Source organism: Galeopterus variegatus, unplaced genomic scaffold (genome assembly GCF_000696425.1).
Source record: "Galeopterus variegatus unplaced genomic scaffold, G_variegatus-3.0.2 Scaffold2228, whole genome shotgun sequence".
Classification (NCBI taxonomy): domain Eukaryota; kingdom Metazoa; phylum Chordata; class Mammalia; order Dermoptera; family Cynocephalidae; genus Galeopterus; species Galeopterus variegatus.
The window spans coordinates 215163-241508 of record NW_007728339.1 but is presented as its reverse complement, the minus strand read 5'-3'; the positions used below and the strand labels follow the sequence as shown (position 1 = coordinate 241508).

General features: G+C 37.9%; 1 protein-coding gene across 3 annotated transcripts in view; it reads left to right on the top strand.

Moving 5' to 3' along the window:
- Nucleotides 1-94: 94 nt before the first annotated feature.
- The window catches only part of METAP1 (methionyl aminopeptidase 1), an 80127-nt gene continuing 53875 nt past the window's right edge, over nt 95-26346 (top strand). The window contains exon 1 of one of the 3 annotated variants that reach the window (XM_008580977.1): nt 95-317. In XM_008580977.1, the coding sequence (XP_008579199.1) occupies nt 204-317 (114 nt within the window). In that variant the 5' untranslated portion in view covers nt 95-203. Of the gene's footprint in view, nt 318-1465; nt 1515-26346 lie in introns of those variants that run through there. The other 2 variants (XM_008580980.1, XM_008580978.1) reach the window with 2 other exon arrangements.

Here is a 26346-nt window from a genome sequence, read left to right as displayed (position 1 = left end):
AGCGCTCCCGCGGAGCGGGGGTGGGGGGTGGGTGGGGCGCGCAGCGCGGTCGGGATCGAGCGCTCCTCCCCCTTCCGCGCCCAGGCCCGCTGCGGGCAGAGCTCCTCCCCCGGCTCGCTCTCTCTCCTCCCCTCCGCGCGGCCGTTCCTCTCTCCCTCCTCCTCCTCTTCCTCAGTGAGGCGCTCCTCCGGCAGGCAGGCAGCATGGCGGCCGTGGAGACTCGGGTGTGCGAGACGGACGGCTGCAGCAGCGAGGCCAAGCTCCAGTGCCCTACCTGCATCAAGCTGGGCATCCAGGGCTCGTACTTCTGCTCGCAGGTAGACGCCCACTCCCCGCGGCGCCGCAGCTGCCGCCAGACCTCCTCCCCTCCTCTGCCCGGCGGGCCAGGAAGAGCTCCTCCTCTTCCCCTGGCCGTGCTTCCTCCTCCCCCACCCCCTGCGGCGCCGCCGCCGCCCCTCCGGCCTTTGGGGGTCTCGGGGCCCTCCGGACGGGGTTAGCGCAGGGGTGACGCGGGGGTCCGGTCCGCCTCAGCCATGTGGGCGGGGAACGGGAGCAGACTTGCCCCGTGTTGCCCGCCCTAGGGTGCCGAGGTAAGGGGCGGGTTCCTGCCGCGCATCCTCCGCCCGGCGAGGACTGCCAGGTGCGCGGGCTTCCCAGAGCAGGTAGGGACGCCGGGGAAATGGGCAGCCCCAGTGGTGCGAGTCACCACAACCGCAGCTTCCGGCAGGGCTCTGGTATGGGGCACCGGGGCTGTGGGGCCGAGTAGTCACTGTGATCCCGACTGGATTGGGGGACGGAAGCGACTTCCTGGGCTTTGAGGGGTGGGTTGCCTGAGGGGACAGCAGGAGTCGCAGTGAGGAGGAATGCTAGCTCCAGCCCACTTCTTTGTGTTACTACCGCGCATTGACACTTAGGCAACTTCGGGGGTGGGTGTAGAGAAGGGGTCTGTGTAATTCATTCTTTTCTTTTGGCATCCAAAATTATTAATTTAGAAAACCAGAAGTTAACGGGATGAGTCACCTCTCTGTTACAGAATTTCCTACTGAGTGATAAGGATAGTTCCATTGAGGGCTATGCTTTAAGGCCCTAGTGTATTTTAGCAAGTTTTGTGCAGTGGAGCAAACCCAGCATCGAATGGGGTCCTGACTGAAGCGTGTGCTTGTGTTTACGTTTACTGAAGAGTATTAGGATTCCTGCTGAATTTCGAGACTCACATATTGGTAGGGCGGTAGTAGTATGGTTATTAATTACAGTACAGGTTTGTTGCAGAGAGGCACATGAATATACATATATTACATTGGTGGGGATGGGGGGGGGAGAGAAGAGCATGAATAAAAAGTCAGAAGGCCTGGTCAGGTCACCGTTCTTGCCAATTACTGTGCGATTTTGAAATCTTTTTGAGCTCCAATGTTACCCTGTACAGAGGGAATGATGACAGTTTTTTTCTTTTTTATATATTTCACAGTGTTCTCTGAAGCCTAAATTATCCAATGAAAATGAAACGCTGGTACAATGTAAGGCTTTTTGTTTTTAAAAGAATGCCGGTACAATTAACACTGCCATGTATAAAAATATAAATGAATAAGAATTAAAACAAATATATTAAAACAATAAATACAAATAATATAAGTATTTTCGAATACAAAATACATAAAAACATAAAGATATATGTATAAAATAAACATATAAATATAGTCCTTAAAGTAACAGCACTGGTTGATAAGCCCTTGTTAAGAGATCTTAGCTGTGTTATATAGGTCTTGTTTTTAGATAGGATAATGATCCTTGACCTTGTTAGTATCATTTGGAAAAAGTTGCACATAGAGAAGTGTCACTTGATCTAAAAATAGCATTTGGACTACTCAATTTGCTAAACCTGGTACAGGTCCTTTTGCTTCTTTAAAATTTTCAGATTCTAATTTCCTGAGGCCTACGTGAGACCTGGATTTAAAACAAAAAAAACAATAGTTTGCTTTTGGAAATTGTGCACCATCTGAGTAGAATAGTGTGGTTTACACTGTGCTTAAAATTATGTGACATTTGGTAATAAAAAATAAATTAATGTATACTGACACTTTGTTCAGATTTTTAAAAAGTGCCATGAAACCGTGTTCATCAAGCATAGGTGACATTCACTAGAAAGAATATTGAATTATTGGGGCTTGTGGAAAAATGTCAGACATATTTGTGAAAACATGCAGGGTTTATTCACTATGGTAGGATTGGGGGTATTCCATGTTGGATTCTGTAGGTATATTTCTGGTACCACTGCTATGCAGAACATTTCCAGAGTGGCTCTCACAGCTCTTTTTCCTTATTCTTGTTACCTGTATTAGTTTTGAAAATTTCTCACCAAGTTAGTTGTAGTAGTCTCTTAATTCATTTCTGTACTGTAATTCCTCACCTTGCAAGCACCCACATAAAACCACCCAAACAAAACGTTTTGTACAGAAGTTATTTTTCCTTCAGTCTGATTATGCAGCAAATAGAGTTTCGATTGCTGTAAGGATCCTAGCCCCACAATCAGGGCTCCTTTTCTCAGTCTATTCTTATTCCCTCACTCTAGCCAGAAGCTGTGTTTATAATACTCTTTTCCTTTACCCAAAACATCACCGCTTTTCTGAAATCACAGCCATTTTAGTCACAGCTTGAGACCTTGTTCAAGTCACTTCAACTTTTCCTAAACCAGTTTCTTCATCTGTGATGAAACTAGGGCTTTTCCTCGCCACATCTGATCATTTTCACTAGGAGTGGTCTGTCTTCTCTCTACCTCTTGTTTCTCTGGTCCACAGCCTGGCTGTCTGGCTGGCTTGTCTTCAGGGACAAACAGAGCTAACGGAGGCCTTTCTCTAACACCATAACAGAAGTAAGCCTTTCCCAGTTACTCTGTCACACTGCTTTGTTTATTTCCATTATAACATTTTTTTTTTGTTTTTATTTATTTTACTACATTTCTTTCATACTGTAAATTTTGTAGAGCATTATACATGGATTGTCATCAGGCATTCCGTATTACAGACATTTATAGGATTTCACCAAAGTGTGAGTTTTCACATGACTTTTAAAGTATGTGTTAAAATTTTAAACTTTCCTGTATTTTGAAAACTACTGAGGTTTCAATCCAGTGTGCATTTGTACATGTTTTTGTCGGTGTGTGAGTCAGCTGAGGGCATTCCCACAACCTTACAGTTAGCATTTTTATCCAATATGAGTTTTTTGTGCTTTTGAAAGGAACTGGAATAAGTGAAAGCTTTACCACATTCCTTACATTCATGGGGTTTCTCTATTGTGTGAGTTCTTTCATGTATTTCTAAGGAACTGGAACAACTAAAACAATCTGTAATTACCTTATTTGTTAGAAAACAAAAAAGAGTGTCTGTCTTTCAATCAGAAGGTGAACTTCATGAATAAGCTTTCTTGTTCACTGCCCTATCCTCATTTCCCAGTACAATGCTCTTTATGCATTAGGTGGTCGATAAATATTTGAATTAATGAATAAACGTATTAATAGGCAGAATAGAAAGGTAAACTGCTGTATTTAACTCATGACTCCATCATTTATTAGCTGTGTGACTTTGGGCAAATAAATTAACCTTTGTGTTTTTTCAGTTATAACTTTTAAAAATGGGGCCACTTAATAGTACCTACCTGAGTTTTGGTGAAAACTAAATAAGTATGTAAAGTACTTAGCACAGTAAACTTAATAAATGTCAGCTCTTTTTGTTGTACTATATTTTATGTTTAAGAAGGTAGAATTTTTTTTCTAAAATGCTTAATTTTAATAAAAGTTTTGGTTATTTAAAGTGGTAAATCCCATTTTACTTGAAAGTCAGACTTTCCAAGAGTTCCTGATGTTTTGTTGTATGTCTTGATAGAAGTGTCCATTCTTATTTAAGTATGTTATGGATATACTGTCATTTATTTACTCACTTATGGTTGAATTTAGTTTCTTTTTTTAAATTTAATTTTATTTTGTCAATATACAATGTGGTCGAATACTGTGGCCCATTACTGAAAACTTCCTCCCTCCGCCCTCTGCCCCCTCCCTCCCAACAACCTTGTATCTGTTCCTTTATTGTATCAACTTCAAGGAATTGTAATTGTGGGTCTTTTTCCTTCCCCACTCAGTTTATTTGTGTATTTATTTATTTATTTTTAGCTCCCCCAAATAAGTGAGAACATGTGATATTTCTCTTTCTGTGCCTGACTTGTTTTGCTTAATATAATTCTCTCATGGTCCATCCATGTTGTTGCACATGGCAGTATTTCATTCTTTTTTATAGTAGAGTAGTATTCCATTGTGTAGATATATCACATTTTCCGTATCCACTCATCTGATGATAGACATTTGGGCTCGTACCAACTCTTAGCTACTGTAAATAGTGCTGCAGTGAACATGGGAGAACAGATATACCTTTTGACTTGACGATTTCCATTCCTCTGGGTATATTCCCAGCAGTGGGTTAGCTGGGTCATGTGGTAGATCTATCTGCAATTGTTTGAGGAACCTCCATACCATTTTCCATAGAGGCTGCACCATTTTGCAGTCCCACCAACAATGTATGAGAGTTCCTTTTTCTCCACAACCTCGCCAGCATTTATCATTCACAGTCTTTTGAATATTAGCCATCCTAACTGGGGTAAGATGGTATCTCAGTGTGGTTTTGATTTACATTTCCCGGATGCTGAGTGATGTTGAGCATTTTTTCATATGACTGTTGGCCATTTGTATATCTTCCTTAGAGAAATGCCTACTTAGCTCTTTTGCCCATTTTTAAATTGGGTTGCTTGTTTTTTTCTTGTAAAGTTGTTTGAGTTCCTTGTATATTCGGGATATTAGTCCTTTGTCAGATGTATATTTTGCAAATATTTTCTCCCACTCTGTTGGTTGTCTTTTAGCTCTGTTAATTGTTTCTTTTGCTGTGCAGAAGCTTTTTAGTTTGATATAATCCCATTTGTTTATTTTTCCTTTGTTTGCCTGTGCTTTTGGGGTCGCATTCATGAAGTCTGTGTCCAGTCCTACTTCCTGAAGTGTTTCTCCTTTGTTTTCTTTGAGTAGTTTTATTGTTTCAGGGTGTATATTTAATTCTTTAATCCATTTTGAGTTGATTTTAGTATATGGTGAGAGGTATGGGTCTAGTTTCATTCTCCTGCATATTGATATTGAGTTCTCCCAGCACCATTTGTTGAAGAGGCAGTCTCTTCCCCAGTGTATAGGCTTGGTGCCTTTGTCAAAGATCAGATGGCTGTAGGTATGTGGGTTGATATCTGGATTCTCTGTTCCATTCCATTGGTTAGTGTGTCTGTTTTTATGCCAGTACCATGCTGTTTTGTTTATTATAGCTTTGTAGTATAGTTTAAAGTCTGGCAGTGTTATGCCTCCAGCTTTATGGCAGGAATTACTGAGGCCCCACCATGAGGAGGCCAGTGACTGGAGGGGAGTGACTTCTTTTACCCGTATCTTTAAATTAATTAGCTAAATAGTTCTTTCCATTTTGAGAAAAACGTCATTGGAATTTTGATGGGGATTGCATTGAATTTGTATATCACTTTGGGTAGTATGGACATTTTCACAATGTTGATTCTTCCAATCCAAGAGCATGGGATATCTTTCCATCTTCTTGTGTCCTCTTTAATTTCTGTCAGCAGTGATTTGGGTTCTCATTATAGAGATTTTTCACATCCTTGGTTAACTCAATTCCTAAGTATTTTATTTTTTTGGTGGCTATTGTAAATGGGCAAGCTTTCTTGATTTCTCTTTCTGCATGTTCACTATTGGAGAACAGAAATGCTACTGGTTTTTTTTTTTTTTTTGTCTTTTTTGTGACTGGTAAGGGGATCGCAACCCTTGGCCTGGTGTCACCCGCACCGCGCTCAGCCAGCGAGCGCACCAGCCATTCCTACATAGGATCCGAACCTGTGGCAGGAGCACTGCCACACTCCCAAGCGCTGCACTCTCCCGAGTGCGCCACAGGTTTGGCCCAATGCTACTGATTTTTGTGTGTTGATTTTGTATCCTGCAACTTTGCTGAAATCATTTATCAACTCCAAAATTTTGTTTGTAGAGGCTTTAGGCTGTTTGATATATAGGATCATGTCATCTGCAAACAGGGACAGTTTGACTTCATCTTTTCCAATCTGGATGCCCTTTTTTTCCTTCTCTTCTCTGATTGCTCTGGCACTTCTAACACTATGTTGAATAGGAGTGGTGAGAGTGGTCATCCTTGTCTAGTTCCTGTTCTTAAAGCAAAAGCTTTCAGCTTTTTTCCATTCAAGATGATATTGGTGGTGGGTTTACTATATATGGCTTTAATTATATTGAGATTCTTTCCGTCTATACCTAACTTGTAGAGAGTCTTTATCATGAACGAGTGTTGAATTTTCTCAAATGCTTTTTCAACATCTCTAGAGATGAACATATGGTCCTTGTGTTTGATTTTATTAATATGGTGTATCACATTTATTGATTTGTGTATGTTGAACCAACCTTGCATCCCTGGGATGAATCTCACTTGATTGTGGTGAATAATTTTAAGTATGTGTTGCTGTATTCTGTTAGCTAGTATTTTATTGAGGATTTTTGCATCTATATTCATCAAGGATATTGGTCAGTAGTTTTCTTTTTTTGTTGTATATTTACCTGGTTTTGTTATCAGGGTGATGTTTGCTTCTTTGAATGAATTTGGGAGAATTTCCTCTGTTTCAATCTTTTGGAATAGTTTGTAGAGAATCGGTGTCAATTCCTCTTTGAATGTTTGGTAAAATTCTGCTGTGAATCTATCTGGTCCTGGGCTTTTCTTTGTTGGGAGCCCACTGGTAATATCTTCAATCTCTTCTATTGCTATCGGTCTGTTCAGATTTTCTACATCGTCTTGGCTCAGTTTTGGTAGTTTGGGTGTGTCCAGAAATTTATCCATTTCCTCCAGATTTTCAAATTTGTTGGCGTATAGTTGTTTATAGTAGTCTCTAATGATTCCTTGTATTTCAGATGTATCAGTTGTAATATCACCTGCTTCATTTCTAATTTTTATTGTTTAGGTCTTCTCCTTTTTCTAGTTAGCTGTGTTAGTGGTTTTTCAATTTTATTTGTCTTTTCAAAAAACCAACTTTTCAATTCATTGATGTTTTTATCTTTTTTTGGGTTTCAATTTCATTAAGTTCAGCTCTTAATGATTTTCTTCCTTCTGCTAACTTTGGGTTTGGATTGTTCTTGTTTTTCTAATTCTTTAAGGTGAAGTATTAGGTTGTTCACTTGCCATCTTTCCATTCTTCTTAAGTAAGCTCTTAATGCAATAAATTTCCCCCGTAGTACTGTTTTTGCTGTATCCCACAGGTTTTGGTGTGATGTATCATTGTCTTAATCAATTTTAATAAATTTTTTGATTTCCTGTTTGATTTCTTTCTTGGAACCATATGTCATTAAGTAGAATGCTGTTTAATTTCCATGTATTTGTATAGTTTCCAGAATTTTATTTGTTATTGATTTCTAATTTTAATCCATTGTGGTCTGAAAAAATACATGGGATAATTCCAGTTTTTTTGGATTTGTTGAGACTTGATTTGTGACCTAACTTGTGATCTATCCTACAGAATGATCCATGTGCTGATGAGAAGAGTGAATATTCTGAGCTTGTTGGATGGAATGTTCTGTAGATATCTGCCAAGTCCAATTGGTCTGGAGTGTTGTTTAGATCTTGTGTTTCTCTGCTGATTCTTTGCATAGATGATCTGTCCAATATTGACAGTGGGGTGTTCAGGTCCCCTGCTATTATGGTATTAGTGACTTTTTCCTTCTTTAGGTCGAATAGAGTTTGCTTTATAAATCTGGCTGCTCCAACATTGGGTGCATATATATTCATGATTGTTATGTCTTCTTAATGGATCCGTCCTTTTATCATTATGTAGTGGTCCTCATTATCTCTTTTTATGGTATTTGGTTCAAAGTCTATTTTATCAGATATAAGAATAGCTACTCCAGCTCGTTTTTCATTTCTGTTTGCATGGTAAAACTTTTTCCAACCTTTCACTCTTAGTCTATGTGTTCTTTATAGGTGAGGTGGGTCTTTTGAAGGCAGCATATAGTTGGGTCCTCCTTTTTAATCCAGTCAGCCAGTCTATGTCTTTTGATTGGGGAATTTAATCCTTTTACATTAAAAGTTGTTATTGAACAGTGTTGATTTACTCCTAGCATTTTATTGATTTTTGTTTGGATGTTTTAAGTGTCTTTTGTTCCTTTCTTTCTGATTTACTGTTAGTTTTCTGTATTTGTTGTTTCCTTGGGTTGTGGACAACCTTTTTTTCTCTTTATTGTTGCCATTTTTATTTTACTAGTGGGTTTTGATTTTTCTTGAATTTTTATGGCAGTGGTAGTTATTTTTCTGGTACCAAACTGAGAACTCCCTTGAGAATTTCTTGTAAGGGTGGTCGTGTGGTAGTGAACTCCCGCAGTTTTTGTTTGTCTGAGAAATATACTATTTGCCCTTCATTTCGGAAGGATAGCCTTGCGTGGTAGAATATTCTTGGCTGGCAATCTGTCTTTTATTATTTTGAATATATTATCCTATTCCTTTCTGGCTTTTAGGGTTTGTGATGAAAAGTCTGATTTTAGTCTGATTGGGGCTCCCTCATGGGTGATTTGATGCTTCTCTCTTGCAGCTTTCAAGATTCTCTCTTTGTCTTTGAGTTTTGCCAATTTGGCTATAACTTGTCTTGGAGAAGACCTTTTTGGGTTGAATACATTTGGGGATCTTTGAGCTTCCTTAATCTGAAGATCTGTGTCTTTTCCTATACCTGGGAAGTTTTCTGCCACTATTTTGTTGAATATGTTTTCAGTGCAATCTCTTTTTTCCTCTCCTTGTGGAATACCTATGACTTGGATATTTGAGCGCTTAAGGTTGTCTGATATCTCTCTCAGATTTTCTTCAATGTTTTTATTTCTTTTTTCTTTTTTTTTGTCTGCCTGTAGTATTTCAAACAGCTCATCTTCAAGATCAGGCGGGAGCGCCGCCGCGCTTCCCAAGCGGCGCACTATAGCAGTGCGCCATCGGGCCGGCCCTGTGTTTTTTATTTCATTGAATGAATTCTTCAGCCTGGCTAGCTCTGCTACATTCTTTCTCAGGGCATTGAGTTCCTTGTACATTTTTTCTTTCAGGTCCTGTTTTCTTTTCCTCCTCTCACTGTGTTGTCTAGCTGAGTTTTCTTGTATCTTATTTAGTTTCCTTTGAATTATCACTTGAAATTCCCTGGCAGACATTTCAAGGGAGGCTTGTTCTATAGGTTCTAGAGCGTGAGCGTTATTACCCTTTGGTGGTGTACTTTCTTGATTTTTCAAGTTTCTTGTATCTTTCCTTTGATGTTTAGTCATTGTGGCAAGGGATTTCATGGTCCACTGATTTGACACTATTGTCGGGCTAGGATGCTGCTGGGCTGCCAATTTGGCATGGCTGCCTCAGTGTCTGCATGGTTGCCCGCTGGTGCCTTTGACACATGGTCATCTCGGGTCTCAGGCCTCTCTGTGGGGCACCTCTCTGGTCAGCGCGCACTCGGCCGAGCTGGGGATGGGGTCCCTGCTCGGTTGTGTGCTGGCACCATGGGGTGCATCGTCTCTGCAGGACTCAGGCCTCTCTGGGGGGGTGCCTCTCTGTTCGGCACGCACTCATCTGGGCTGGGGATGTGGTCCGGTGGTGGTGAGGCCTGCCTGCTCAGTTGCGCACTGGCACCGTGGGGCATGTGGTCTCTGCGGGTCTTGGGACTCTCCGTGGGGTCACCTCTCTGTTTGCCACGCACTTGGCCGGGCTGGGTTTAGGGTCCGGTGGCGGCGAGGCCTACCTCTTCAGTCCTGAATTTAGTTTCTATTCAGTTTTTTTTAAGCTGATGTTTAATTTAGTGATCAGCACAGGGCAGTTGCTATCTTGTCCTGAGTTAAAGGAGTATCAGCTGGGAAGGACCTGAGTGTTCTGTACCCGTTTATGTTCATAAGGAGTAAAAGCTTAAAAAGTACTAAGTACAAGTTAAGTGGAAAGAGAATGGGTTTGGACCAAGATGTGGCTTTAAATCTTTGCTTCCTTGTCCTTGGGTAAGTCATCTTCTAATTTGTAAGAGAGGACTACTGGAGCATCCTCTTCATGGAGTTGAGGGGAAGGTGAAAGAATATATGCAAAGTGCCTAGCACAGTGTTCAGTAAATGGTTTTATTATGCATATAGCCCCATAGCAAATACTATTAAAATCAGTTCTAAGAAGGTTTAAAAATGTTTAAGGAGAAGCACTATTTGTTTATGAACATCTTGGACCAATTCTTGCAATAGATTCTTTCAAAGAAGCAGCAGAAAGGTAACATGATTGAGTCTCCAGGAAGAAAGTCTGTAGATTGGAGTTGGAAGCTGAGGAAGGAATTGCCCTTCCAACATACAGCATCTGTGAAAAGCAACTCTGCCCTCTGAAATTGTTTCTCCTTCAGTAACAAAGTTCCTGACAACATAGGGTATTTCTGGAACTCACTGTCATCATCAGTAGAGATATTACCATGTTCTGCTTTTTTATAGAGATTTTCTTTTAAATCCTCATATTACATAAGAGCACACTTAAATGTTGTAAGTTAGGTGAGGTTGGGTACAACTGTCATAGCTTCTTATAAGCAAAAGGAGAGGGTGCAGGAATAGAGAGGTTATTATTATTTTCTTAAAACAAAAATAATTTTTTTTAAAAACAAAAATAATTTTACTAATTATTTCTTGTTGAAAAATGGAAAATATGAGTGAAAACAGTTAGTTACCCAGAGATGATTTCTGTGAAGTTTTAATTTTTTTTAAAAACAAAAATAATTTTACTAATTATTTCTTGTTGAAAAATGGAAAATATGGGTGAAAACAGTTAGTTACCCAGAGATGATTTCTGTGAAGTTTCTGGTGTGTATTTTTAAAAACATATTTATATATTCTTACATGCACTTAAGTGCATATACTTGTATATGTTTTTACAAAAATGGCACTATAATATATATAATATTTGGGAATTTTCCCATCCTTGTGTCTTAACCATGTCATGGCTACATTTACGTTAACCTTTGTAAAGGCCAAGTAGTACATTGTTATGAATGCACTGTCATTTATTTATTAACTTATGTTGAATTTAGTTGCTTTTCAATTTTCTAGCTGTTGTCTAACTACTCTTCAGTAAAAATTCCTGTAAAATTTAAATCATTTTGATTTACTCAGGAACATAGAATAATGGTAGAACTGGTACATGTACCCAGGATTGAACCATCTCAAGCTGATTCTATGTCCTTGTTCAGAACAGGAGTACTCACAGTGTAGTTAGTGGATCATTCTTGGTTTGAAGGCCTTCTGGTGGTCAGTAGGGTTTGGCATGAATTATTGTAGAGCTTGTAAAAAGCAAGCATCATTTGCCTGGTATGTAATCAGAAGTTAGGTTCTTAACTCTGAGATACTTTTTGGCAATTGAAGTTTTTTTAGGTGAGTCTTTTTCAGGTTTGGCATATTTCCAAAATTTTCAGTTTAGTCTTAGTAAATTTGTTAGGGGTGCCAGACATACGTGCATAGCTATACACGTACGCAGCTCTAGATGTTAGGAGGGAAAAGCAGTGCATTGGTAACTGCTTCTGTATTAATGAGGAATTGTCTTTGGTCTTAATAGCAAACCCTTTTAGATGTAATATAGGCAGGAATACTTTATACAGCAGCCATTGGACTTCTATCTGTATTAAAGAGTTAATGTAATGGAATATAAATAGTAATTATAACCCTTTCTGCTTGATCCTGAACCTCTCCTGACCTCACAGTTTACACATGAAATATTCTTTTATTCATGCTGGGACAGGTAGTGCTCCCAGGTCAACAATTATGTCTTTTTATTTTGATTTCTTTGGCCTTGTTTCTGGCTTTGAATAAAGAGCAATTCAAAACACTCTATAAGCCAGGCCTGCCTTCCTCAATGTGTGTGTTTGGCAGGTATAGTTGAACTTGGGACAGGGACCCCGTAAAACGTCCCCCACATGATAAATTGTAAATAAGTTCTCTCCTCTTTTTTCTCCAGTGACCTGTCTGCTCTACTGAAAGGCTCAGTAGAGACTTGGTCCTGATATACCAAAGCTGTGCTCTGTCTTTTGGCATGCATTTCTAAAAACCCTGTCAGTTGGGGTCTATCTGCTGGTGTGTTTATATATCTGGGTCACAGGCTCAAGCCTCTGAGAAGTGGTTAGGGTATAAATGATGAGTGAAATTATGACATTAGCAATTTCCCTTATCTTAAAGTGCGAGGCAGCAGAGACTTCTCTGTATTGTGAACTTGGCTTGATGTAAGTGCAAAAGGGCAACCCTTTGCATCAGATTCTAAAGGTTACCTTTTCTTAACCACCAAGTTATGAGCTTAAGTCATTCAGTAAAACAAAAATAAATGTAAATGAAGTTAAACATAAGTACCATTAGGTTCTAGTCATGGCATGACTTTTTTTTTTTTTTCCTGAATGCGGATTTATTACTCATTATTTGATTAACTGGTAATAGGGATGGGTTTGACCATTTGAATACTGATAATTTTGCATTGTTCCCTACTAAACAAATAGTACCGAAAAATATAAATGCAGTTACAGGTTGAAAATCCAAAATCTGACATGTTCCAAAATCTGAAACTTTTTGAGCACTGTCATGACACTCAAAGCAATGCTCACTGGAGCATTTCACATTTTTTGATTAGGGACGCTCAACTGGTTAAGTATCTGCAAATATTACAAAATCTGAAATCCGAAACACTTTTGGTCCTAAGCATTTCAGATAATGGATAATCAGCCTGTGTAATATGAATAATTTAGTATTGCTTCTGAATCGAGGTTTTAAGTCAGGATCAGTATTTTTTTTTCTTTTTTTTCATTTTAAGTATTTTTTTTCCTAAATTGGTTTTGATGTTGAGTAGAATATAGAAATATTATTGAATCATCCACAGGATCTAAAGAAACATGATACAATAAATGCCAGTATACATACCACCTGATTTATTAAGAAGATCATGACCAGAAAACAAGTAAAAACAGAATGTTCCTATGTGTCTCTCACCTAAGAAGTACAGGGTATCCTGAATTTTGTGTTTATCATTTATTTGCTTTTCCATATGTTTGATTCCTTAAATAATGTATTTAGCTTTGGTATTTTTGGAATTTTTATAAATGAAATCACTATATGTATTCTTTGGCAACATGCTTTTTTTGTTTGACATTTTGTTTCTGATTTCGTCCATGTTGCAAGTAGCTATAATTCTTTTATTTTCATTGTTTTATTGCTGTATGGTATTCCAGTGAATTAAAATATCATAATTTATTCATTTTTCTGTAAATTGAAATTCGGGTTGTTCCATGTTTTACTATTATGAACAGTGCTGCTCTAAATATTCTCATACCTAACTCCTTGTGCCTATGTATAAGAGTTTTTCTTGGATATACACTTGGGAGAACAATTCTTGGGTCAAATAGGATATGCATTCAGCTTTATTCTGATAGTGCCAAATTATTTTCCAAAGTGGTTTTACTTAACACTCCTATCATCAGAAAGTTTATATTGTTTCATGTCCTGGCTAGGACTTGGTATTAACAGACTTTTTTATTTTTGCTAATATGGTGTTGTGTGTTACTTATGAATAGCAGTGTTTGTTGGGCTATTTTCATATTTGTAAACTTGCAAAAATTTAAAAAGGTTTAACTGTCCTCACAGGGCTTATGTTATGTTTTGTATAGACAGGAAGTACTTAATAAAAAATTAATGACATGGAGGTGCTAGTGAAAGTTATATATAACTGCTTATCTTTTTCTCCAAAATTTTTACAACTTTATTGAGTTTCCCTAGCTTTTAGTGGGAAAAATTTCAAACAAATAGGAAAATTTATAGAAGAGTAGTGTAACTAATTGCAGTATACTAATCACCTTAATTAACATTTTGCCGTATTTGTTTTATTTATGTGTACTTATATGTGTATTGCATGCATGTGTATATGTATTTGTTGAAACATTTGGGAATAAGTCACAGTCAGCATGGCACTGCACCCATTAAATGTTCAGCATGTATCTTCTAATGACAATGACATTTTTCTTTCTTTCTTTTTTTTTGGGCAGCTGGCTGATACAGGGATCTGAACCCTTAACCTTGGTGTTAAAACACCATGCTCTTACCAACCGAGGTAACTGGCCAGCCCTTCTTTCTTAACTATAATACCATTATTACACCTAAGAAAATTAACAAGAATCCCTTGATATCATTTAATAGTCAATCCTGTTCAAATTTCTCAATTATTTTCCAAACATCTTTTATAAAAGCTGTTTGGTTTCTTTTTAATTTTTGGAATCAGGACCCTGTCAAAATTCCATAAGCATTTGGTGGTCATGTCTCTTATTCTCTTAATTTAGAACAGTCCTCTTTTTCATCTTTATTTTCATCATGCTGACTTTTTAAAGAGACTAGTCAGTTATCTTGTAGAATGTTACACAGTTTTGGTTATCTGATTATTTCCTCATAATGTCTTTAGGTTGTTTTTTATTTGTATTTTCTGTAAGCCAGAAATTAAGCCTAAATGCCTAATAAGATTCTGGTTAAACGCTTTTGATAAGACTCATAGGTGATGCTGTGTACTTCATATTGCAGCACATCAAGAGGCACAAAATGCCTGCTTGTTCCATTCCTAGTGGTATTAAATTTGATCATTTGGTTAAAGAGGTTGCTAGCAAATCACCATTGTCAACATAGATTTTTCACTTTGCAGTTAGCTTGTAATCTGTGGCACTATGAGAATATGCATTTCCTAAACAATCTTTTTTTCCCTAGTGGTTTTAGCATCTATGATGATCCCTGATAATTATTTTAGTGGGAGGTGCAAATGGTGACATTTTCTCTCCCAGTTTTGTCATTTAATAGCTAATTTTTTTTTCTTTAAAGAAGCGTTTTTCCTCCTAGCATCTATGATGATCCCTGATAATTATTTTAGTGGGAGGTGCAAATGGTGACATTTTCTCCCCCAGTTTTGTCATTTAATAGCTAATTTTTTTTTCTTTAAAGAAGCGTTTTTCCTCCTCATCTGGTGAATGGACTGTGTTTCACCTAAAATGGCAGTATAATATTCCTACCAAAAAGACAGGCTGGCTAGTTAGCTCAGTTGGTTAGAGCATGGTGTTGTAACACCAGGGTCAAGGGTTCAGTTCCCCATACTGGCTAGCCACTTAAAAAAAAAAAAAGGCAGTGTACTGGTCTGTTCCAGTGGTCACAAATGTTTGTCGCAGTTTTCTCATTTTTCAGTTTGGGAACTTTGGAATATTTTTTCTTTTTGATGTTTAAATTGTCTCATATTTAGTCAGGGGTACCACCTTTAAAGTGACTTCTATATCTTTTTAAGCCTCCTCCATTAGTCTCTGCTTCCTAGCTTTCTGACACAAAATGAGTCACATTTACCATATACTTTCCTTACCCCACACCTGGAATCAATCCTGTTTCTAAGTAGCCCTTGTTTCTGGTAGGAATGCCTCTTAGAAATCTAGATCTGTATGTGCTTCTTGCTACTGGAATGTCCTTGCTTCTAGGAGAAGGAACTTTGCTGATGTGGAGGACACAAATAAAACAGCCAGAGGGCAGTTTTTCAAAACAGCACCCTAAATAGCTGAAAAACGGTGTAGGTAAAGACAAGCTCTGAAAGGCCTCCTGAAGGAGATAAGAACTGGATTTTATTTATTTATTTGTTTGTTTGTTTACTTTTGGCATCTGGCTGGTGCAGTGGAATTATACAGTATTTGTCATTTTGTGTCTGGCTTATTTCACTTAATATAATGCCCCCAAGGTTCATTCATGTTATGGCATGTGACAAGATTTCCTTGCTTTTCAAGGCTGCATAGTATTTCATTGTATGTATATACTATATTTTGTTTATTTGTTCTTCTTTTTGATGGACATTTGGGTTGCTTCTACCTCTTGGTTATTGTGAATAGTGCTTATGAACATGGGTATGTAAATATCTCTTTGAGACCCTGCTTTCAGTTCTTTTGGATATAAACCTAGAAGTGGGATTGCTGGATAATATGCTATCTCTATTTTTAATTTTTTGAGGAACTTCATACTGTTTTCCATAGCAGTTGCACTGTTTTACAATTCCTCCAATAGTGCACAGGGTTCCAATTTCTCCACATCATCACCAGCACTTGTTTTCTATTTCTTTTTTTTATAGTAGTCATTCTAATGGGTTTGAGGTTATACCTCATTGTGGTTTTGATTTGCATTTTTCTGATGATTAGTAATGTTGAGCACCTTTTCATATGCTTGTTGGCTATTTGTATATCATTGCTGTAGATTGGATTCCCACCCCCTTGAAGCTTAATCACCACTGTAACTGTTGAGTGGGAAATCCTATTATGATAATTGAAAGATGGGGCCTTGAAGAAGTGATTAGGTTGTAGGACCATGTTGTAGTGAATGGATTAATGATGGTCCGCAGGGGCATGGCTCTGAGGGTTTTAAAAGAAGAGGATATGAGAGGCTTGTCTCTCTCTGCTCCACCATTTCTGCCATGTGAGACCCCCGGGTCACTGTTGGTACCACCAAGACTTTCACCAGATGTGTTCCCTGGACTTTGGACTCCACAGCCTCTGAAACCGTAAAGCTTTAAATTTCTTTTCTTTGTAAATCATCCACTTTCAAGCATTTTGTTATAAGCAACAGAAATGGACTGCTAAAATCATCTGTGGAGAAATATCTGTTCAAGTCTTTGGTTCATTTTTTAATTGGATTATTTGATTTTTTTTTTCCTTTTTGTCTCTTTTTTCGTGACGGCAACGGATCGCAACCCTCAGTGTTGCGCCCGTACCGGACCGGGACCGGCAACGGAATCGCACCCTCGGTGTTGCGCCCGCACCTCGCTCAGCCAGTGAGCTGCCAGTCTGTATGTGGGATCCGAACCCTTGGCGGGAGCGCCGCCGCGCTCCCAAGCCGGCGCACTATAGCAGTGCGCCACCGGGCCGGCCCCTTATTTGATTTTTTTTGATGTTGTAGGAGTTCTTTGTATGATCTGGATATCAGCTCCTTATCAGATACATGATTTGCAAATCTTTTCTCCCATTTCATAGATTGCCTTTTCACTCTGTGCCCTTTGATGAACATTTTTAAGTTTGATGTAGTCCCTTCTATTTCTGCTTTTGTTGCCTGTGCTATTGGTGATATATCCAGGAAATCATCACCAAAGTCAATGTCATGAAGCTTTTGCTATGTTTTCATCTAGGAGTTTTACAGTTTTGGTCTTACATATAGGTCTTTATTCTATTTTGGGTTAATTTTTGTATATGGTGTAAGATAAAAGTCCAACTTCATTCTTTTGCATGTGGGTATCTAGTTTTTCTAGCAACATTTGTTGAAGAGACTGTCCTTTCCCTATCGAGTCTTGGCACCTTTGTCAAAGATGATTTTATAATATATGTAAAGGTTTATTTCTGGACTGTTTGTTCTTTTCTATTTGTCTATGTATGTCTCTTTGTCAGTACTACACTGTTTTGATTACTATAGCTTTGTAATATGTTTTGAAATCAGGAAGTGTGAGTCCTTGAACTTTGTTTTTTTTTTCCCCCAATTATTTTGGCTATTTGAGGTCACTTGGGATTTGCCTTGGATTGAGTGTTCCCCCAAAACTTGACCCCCACTGTGACAGTGTTAAAATGGTGGGAAATCCTATTATGGTAATTGAAAGGTGGGACCTTGAAGAGGTGGTTAGATTGTAGGACCATGCTGTAATGAATGCAATAATAATTGTGGTCAAGGGTGTGGTTCTGAGGGCTTTAAAAGGAAAGCATGTGAGAGTCTCTCTCTGCTCTACCATTCTGCCATGTGACACCCTGCATTGCTATAGGGTCACCTACCTTGCCAGATGTGTTCCCTGGACTTTGGACTTTCCAGCCTCAGAAACTAAGCAATAAATTTCATTTTCTTAAAAATTACCCAGTTCTGTATATTTTGTTATAAGCAACAGAAACAGACTAATACAGGATTTCCTATGAATTTTACAATATTTTTTCAATTTCTGCAAAATATGCCATTGGAATTTTGACAGGGATTGCATTGAATCTGTATGTAGATTGCTTTGGGTAACATTGACATCTTAACAATATTAAGTCTTCTAATTCATTTATGTGGAATATCTTTCCATTTATTTGTGTCATCTTTTAATTTCTTTGGGCACAGTTTTATAGTTTTCTGTATACAAGTCTTTTACTTCCTTGTTTATGTTTATTGCGAAGTATTTTATTCTTGTTAGTGCTACTGTAAATGGAATTGTTTTCTTAATTTCCTTTTCCAGTTATTCATTACTAATGTGTAGAAATGCTATTGATTTTTGCATGTTGATTTTGTATCCTGCAACTTCGCTGAATTCATTATTTCTAACATTTTTTTAATGGAATCTTTAGGGTTTTCTTCATATAAGATAATGTCTTGTGGGAACAAAGATAATTTTACTTCTTCCTTTTTAATTTTAATTTCTTTCTCTTGCCTAATTGCTCTGGCTAGGACTTCCAATACAATGTTGAATAGATGTGGTAAGAGGCAGCATCCTTGTCTTGTTCTTGGTCTTAGAGGAAAAGTTTTCAGTCTCTCACTATTGACTATGACATGGGCTATTCATATGTGGCCTTTATTATGTTGAGATAGTTTCCTTATTTTATTTTATTCCTTATATTATTTCTTTTTATTGAGTGTCTTTATCTTGAAAGAGTTTTGAATCTTGTCAAAACTTTGCTTTTGATGCAAAAATTGTTTTTTCTACATCAATTGAGATGATCATGTAATTTTTTTCCTTCATTCTGTTAATGTACATTACACTGATTGATTTTGTATGTTGAACCGTCCTTGCATTCCAAAAATAAATCTTGCTTGGTCATGGTGTATAATCTTTTTAATGTGCTGTTGGATTTGGTTTGTTAGTATTTTGTTGAGGATTTTACATCAATGTTTATAAGGGATATTGGTCTATAGTTTACTTTTTAGAGAATTATTAGGAGATATGGGAATGAATGTTTTTGATGCCATCAATGATTTTGATATTCATGACTGGCTGCCTTATGGCTTTAGCAAGGAAGAGGACGGTGGGTATCCTTATACAGGTGAGAGGTGTTTATTATGAATATTTTTGTTACTTCATCTGCTTTATGCTCATATATCTTGAAATGCAAACCTTTAGCTAATTAAACTATTTTGTGAAACAGTTACCCAGTTTATTTAATGAGAATAATCCTATTAGCCCTCTTGTTAAAAAGCTGGGATTTGATGCAAATTCATGAACCAAATATAAAGTACTCTGAAATCCTCTGAGGAAAATATAAGACTAGTTAGGTAGCTACTTTTCAATAAATGTGCTGCATTTCAGAATATTAATTAATGATTGCCACATTGAAAATGCAGTGGGGAGAAGAACTGATATGGGACAGAGTTTATCCATTGAATTGTAAGCTTCTTCAGAATACCAAGTAATCTAAAAAATGTAAGATATGTTCTGCTTTTCCAGGAGTATGCTCATAATCCTGTTGAAAATGTTCTACTAAAATGGGTAAAGCTTCTGAGGACATAGCTGTAAAGGTGTCAGGATCAGCTACACCAAGTTCTACAAAGGGAAGGAGGTTGGGAAATGTGGTATTCATCCGGTGAACTTTTTTTTTTTTTTTTTCCTTTTTTTTGTCTTTTTTTTTTTTTTTCCTTGACCGGCAACAGATTGCAACCCTCAGTGTCGTGCCCATACCGGACCGGGACTGGCAATGGGATCGCAACCCTCGGCGGGAGCGCCGCCGCGCTCCCAAGCAGTGCACTGTAGCAGTGCGCCACTGGGCCGGCCCCATCCGGTGAACTTTTAAGTCTAGTTTAGTTAGGTCATTGGTATATTTGTTGAAGAGATGGATGGAACAACTACCCAGTCAGGGAATGGATCACCCACTCAGGGTTTTGAGTGGTCTTCGTCAGGTAGTGAACAGGATGAAGAAAAAGTGAAATTGTGGTTTAGGGAGGGAATAATTGTTTTTAAATCTTGGTAATTGTTTCATAGCTTAGGACTTTTCAGGATGTATATGAAAACAAAAATAATTTTCTGTAAATAGTTAAGGTATGTTCTAAGTGTTGATCTTTACACATTATGTTGAGTATTTTACTCCGTCCATTTCAAAGTGAGGGTGGAGGATCAGGGTTTTGGAATATGGTTCCTTTTAAAGTTTTTTTTTTTTTTTCCGGTGGCTGGCCGGTCTGGGGATCTCAACCCATGACCTTGGTGTTATAAGGCTGTGCTCTAACCAACTGAGCTATCCTTTTAACATTTATACTGCTTTTAGTTTATTCAAAGTTTATGTGAGAATTAAATCAACAGTAGAGGTCACAGTGGAAAATAGATTATTAATGGAGTTGTAGAGACAGTAATTGCTAAAGGTTTTAGAAGAAAAGTCATTTCCAACTAGGGAACAGGAGGAGTTTTACAAAGAAGATGGTATTTAAAATTAGATATTCTCTTCACTCTTGTTGCACAAGTGTGAGGGGCACCAGCTGCCTCCTCCTGTGTCAGTCATGGCAGCTCTTTGATCTGTTCTAAATACTGAAGATTGCTCTAGATTTCTTTTCACAAGAGTTCTGTGATCAAGAGGGGTAAAAAGAAAAATGCTGGAAACCTGCTCTGATAAACTCCAGATGGCAAGCATTTGCAATTAAAAGTGAAAAGTCTTTGTTTATTTAAACTTGAGAAGATTTGGTGATAGTGTGGTGGATGTTGTCTCGTTACTTTCTGAGAGGAGAAACTAGGAAAGATCAACAAATACTTATAGTGTTGAATTTGTAGACATGCCATTGTATGGGGTGGGTCACTGAAGAGGACAACACTGGAGTTTAAGGAAATTAGATTGATGTGAAAGAAAGGAGCAATCTGATTGTTTCTGTCAGACCTAGCTCACCAGAAGGGTGGTCTGCAGAGAGGCTGGTGTCCCCCAGGGAAGAGGTTAGAAGAGACATGCTATATGTTTTGACTACTGGGAGTGACACTCAATTGTGGGGTAGAGAATAACTTGTACAGTCACACTGTGAGCAGGAACACATAAATATGTTGCAATAATGCTGTATTAATTGGAATAGTGTCTGTGTCAAGTGACAAGATGCCTTAACTCAGAATAAGAAAACTTATCTTTTATTTTACTTATTTTTATTTTTGGTGGCTGGCCAGTTGAGGGATCAAACCCTGGACCTTGGTGTTATCAGCACTTTGCTCTAACCAGCTGAGCTAACTGGCCAGCCCTAAAAGTTGTCTTTTATTTTATTTTATTTATTTATTTTTTTCCTTTATGTCTTTTTTACTGACTGGTAACGGGATCGCAACCCTCGGTGTCACGCCCGTACCGGGGACCGGCAACGGGATCGCAACCCTCGGTGTTGCGCCCGCACCGCGCTCAGCCAGTGAGCGGGAACCGGTCTCCACATGGGATCCGAACCCTTGGCGGGAGCGCTGCTGCGCTCTCAAGTGGTGCACTCTCCAGTGCGCTCTCAAGTGGCGCACTCTCCAGTGCGCCACCAGGCCGGCCCTAAAAGTTGTCTTTTAGATGGAATCTTTATGCAGCTGGAGGATGGTGTCCAACTTAACATCCTGTCTGTGGAAAATGATGTGTAACTGTATCTTAATAATATACATATGGCCTTAATATACCTTTATTATTATATATGCCCTTAATAATATACATTTTAGAGAACTATACTAATAATTATTTTTTAAATAATGATTTTGATTCTCCAGAAGACATGCAAATGGTTTAGAGTTACATATTCTATAATTCTCACATCTCGTGTCAGGTAGCATCTTTCAGTATTTTAAACTAATTATTTTGGCATTTATTTCAGTATCCCTAAATAACGATTATATTGCTACGTCTTGATGATTTGGTTTTAGGGCCTTATCTCTAGAGTTCCTGGAATGGAAGAAGATTTAGCTCTATCTCGTTCCCCACCCTCCATAGGCATGTCTTCTGGAATTTGTAAATGATTTTGACAGAAGGGTAATATAGTCTACTTGACACTTAATAGCTGTGTGACCTTGGGCAAGTCATTTAACATGTGTGCATCTCAGTTTTCTCAGCTGTAAGGTGAGTGTATAAATAGTACCTATCTCATAGGGTTGTTAAGAATTATATCTAAAGTGATTAGAGTAGTGACTTGCACACAACAGGCACTATGTAAGTGTTCTGTTATTACATTGTGAGTATGTGATTCCTTTTCCTTTGCTGTGCAACTCAAAGGGAACTCCTTTACTTAGTTTTCTATATACTTTAATTTACCCTAACTCTTCAGCTGAATAAATTTCTTCTTAGTATATTTAAACACACCCAGTACTCTATCGCTTGGTTTCATGTTCTTGGAGATGTTTCTTCTAGAGTCTTCTGACCTCTCCAACCTAGATTGATCTCTAACTCTGCCATATAGTTTTTTGGGGGAATCACCTCACATCATCTTGGGGTTTTCCTTTACCTTCTCTTGTGTAATACCGTGATTCTAGTATCGTGCTAAAATATTTCATGGATATTTTCTTTGAAAAATAGCATTTTGGGAAAATGTTTTTCTTTCTAGGGTTATGAAGCATTTGTTTGTAATTTAAAACCGCATACAGATGACAATTTTATTTTTTATGCTCCTTAGTTAGAAACAGTTTTGGTATTAGAGTTATGTATATCAGTAATGGTGAAAGCTATTAAATAGCAATTTTACATAGAAAATGTTAGTTTGAACCAAAAATAGGTCTTTTTATATTACAGTAAATCACCATCCAGGTATGCTTTTTACATATTGAGCACTAATTTAATACTAATTGGTTAATTTTGACAACTTAATTCTTCTATTTGTTGAAAGTTTTAAAATAGAAAAATTCAAGTCCTACAGTCATGAAAGCAAAATATGGCAGCATAGTTGCTTTTTACAGTGTCTCTTGAATTTATAAAACAGGACTATATCTTGAAAGGATATTTTCCCAAACTTTTTAATGTCACAGTATTCCTCTCTCTTCCTTGTGTTTAGTGGATCTTCTAGAATAAGGAGGTAGTTTTTGTTTTGTTTTGTTTTCTTTATTTGAAAGTGAGGTAGAAAGGACTTGCTTGTAAACCACCAAGAAGGGTATAAAAAACCAACCTGTAGAACATTCTGGCAATGTTTGCTCGTTTTTATTATTTAGAGGGTTGCATTTTACCTACCACGAAGGATTAATTAGTAGAGTGCTTGCTTAGCATTTAGTAACTTTTCAGTAGTGCAATTTACAAGCCCATGAGTTCAGTCTACTTTTGTCAAGTCCTTTCTGGGAGATGCATCAGGATTGCTAAATTCTGTTCAGTATAGCTTTGATACTTAGTGTTTTTCTGTGTATGTCTTTGGATGCCATGAATATGTTGGAAATCTGTTTTATTATCGTAATATTATCTTTTTTGTTTATTAAAAAGAAGATAGTACATGTTAGTTGCAGAGAATTTAGAGTGATGCTCCCACTCCCCACTTACCCCTAATTCCCCGGGAATCATTACTGGTAACACATTGCTGTGTTACCAAGGAATTTTCAAGGTAAATGATACATCACTTAATAAGCATATTATTCAACAGAATTCAGTTTTCCTGCCTGTGCTCGATAGTATAGGTTACTATAGTGCCTAATAAAGAAATAATTACTACTGGCAAGAGTTATAATTAGCATACTTAAAATGGTATAAGCTCTGTGGATGAAAACATTTGATCTTTTGTAGAATTAAGTGGTAAGTATGATCTACTTGAGACCAGTCTTATGTTTCTTCCTCTGATTTCATCCTTTTGCCAATTCTTAGTATATGCTGAGATGTGTTTGTATAGTATCATATTTATATACTTTTTAATTTAAAAATTTTAATTAGCCTTTTCTCTCAAATCTACTCTCTTTTGGGTATTTCCTTGATCTCACCTGCTTCTCCCTATGTCCCTACATGCATATATATATATTATGTATATAAATGTTTGCCAGTTTATTATAAAGGGTACAACTGAGGAACAGCCAAGTGGAAGAGATACATAAGCCATGCTGTGGGGAGAGGGGCACAGAGCTTGCAGGTGCACCACTGTCCCAGAACTTTGATGTGTTTACTAACCCTGAAGATCCAGATTATTTTTTAAGGGTTTAAAACAATGACAATTTATTTATTTTTCTTGCTTTGTTGTATTGTCTAAGACTTGCAGTGTGATGTTGAAATAGGAATGTTGAGAGTGAACATCTTTGCTTGGTTCCTGATCATAGAAAGAAAGCATTCTGGCTTTCACGTTAAGTATGATATATAATCTACAGACTTTTAGGTGATCTTTATCAAGTTAAGGAAATTCCCTTCTATTCCTAATTTACTGAGAATTTTTATCATGTATGGATGTTGAATTTTGTCCCCAGCTATATTTTGGGTTTTCCTTTTTCTCTTTTCACTTCTGTCACTTTTTGCTTCATGTATTTTGAAGTTCTTTTGTTAGGTACATATACAATGTGGACTATGTCATCTTAGTTAATTGACCTTTTAAATCATTATGTAATTTTGCTTTATATTCTTGGTAATTTTCTTTGTTATTGTCACAGAGATCCCTGAAGCTCTGTTCATTCTTTTTAAAATATTTTTTCATATGTTCAAATAGGATAAATTCTTTTGATCTTTTAAGTCTTTCCTTTGTCATCTCTGTTATGTAATTGAGTCTACCCAGGTAGTTCTTTTTTTATTTGACTATTGTATTTTTCAGTTTTAAAATTTCCATTTGGTTTTTCTTTGTATCTTCTTTTTTTTTACACAGAGACTTTTTCTTTACCATTGGTTTTAAGAATATTCTTTTTTTTTTTTTTTTTTCCTTTTTTGCCTTTTTTCGTGACCGGCAACGGATCGCAACCCTCAGTGTCGCGCCCGTACCGGACCGGGACCGGCAAGAGCGCCGCCGCGCTCCCAAGCAGCACACTGTAGCAGTGCGCCACCGGGCCGGCCCCATTAAGAATATTCTTGATTGCTTGTTGGAGCATATGTATAATAGCTGCTTTAAAATCCTTGTCAGTTAATTCCATCATTGGTATCATTTTAGCATTGTTGTCTGTTGTCTTCTCTCATGCGAGTTGAAATTTTCTTGGTTCTTTATGTGCCAGATGATTTTAGATTGTATCCTGGAGATTTTGAATATTATATTATGAAATCTTAGGTCTTGTTTAAATATTTTTATTTTAGCAGGCTACTAAAGTTAGATTTGGAACAAGTTCTAACCTGCCTTCTCTGGACTGTGGTTCCAACGTCAGTTCAGTTTTCAGAGCTTCTGCAGTACTATTCAGATCTGTCCCAGTGCTCTGTCTGAGATTGGGTTGGTTCTGTCTTTTCGTTATTTCTTTTCTCCACAAGCATCAGAACTACTTAACTTTTCGGAGCTCCTTTTTGTTACTTTTTGGTTTCTTGGGAATCCTCGTCTTTGTCCTCTGTTCAGAAAGCCAGGGTTTTAGTTACCTGCTTTGCTGCACACTTGCACGACTTTGCTTGTGTGGGGCTAAATGGTGGATGCAGAGATGGGAAAAGCAATGGGATTTGATCCCCCCCTCTCGGGACCACAGCTTCACTGAGCAGAGAGGAAAATGCCCACCCCTCAGAATTTTGGCCCCTCAGAATTTTGGCTCCTACAAGCCGTTGTGGGTTGACACCTCAGGATTGCTTAAGTGCTGGGGTGTGAGAGAACAGAGAAAGGAAGATGGGTTTCTGCTCTTTGAGCGTGAGGAGTTTTATTTCCTGTTCCTTGAGCCAGAATTAGAGGGTTTCTTCTAGGGCATTGTGTTTGTGCCCTGGTGGTCACTTTGTGTTGCCCATCAGATTTCAGAGTGAGGAAAATGGTAAACTCATCATGAGTTTAGTGGTACTTGGAATTTTGGGCTCCCCTAATCTGTTTGCTACTATTTATTTTTCAAAGTCTTCAAATAGCTGCTCCGTGTATTCTTTCAGATTTTGTAGTTGGACTAAATCTGTGATGTCTGTCTGCTTTGCAGTGTGTGATGTCTCTGCTCAATGTGTTTTTTGTTTGTTTTGTTTTGTTTTTTAATTTTAAAGCCTGGCTTCCTGAGGGTTGCCTTTGTATCTGCATCCTTCATATTCTGCTAGAGATTGGTCACAGGTTGTTCTCAAACAAACATTGTAAGCCAGTAGGCTTTCATTCTCTGCGATTGTCTGCATGTAGGCCAGGGAGCACATTTAGAACTTTTAGATTTTGGGTTCTGCTGGCTCTTGCACCCCCCTTTTTTTTTTCCTTTTTGTCTTTTTTCGTGTCCAGGAACGGATCGCAACCCTCAGTGTCATGCC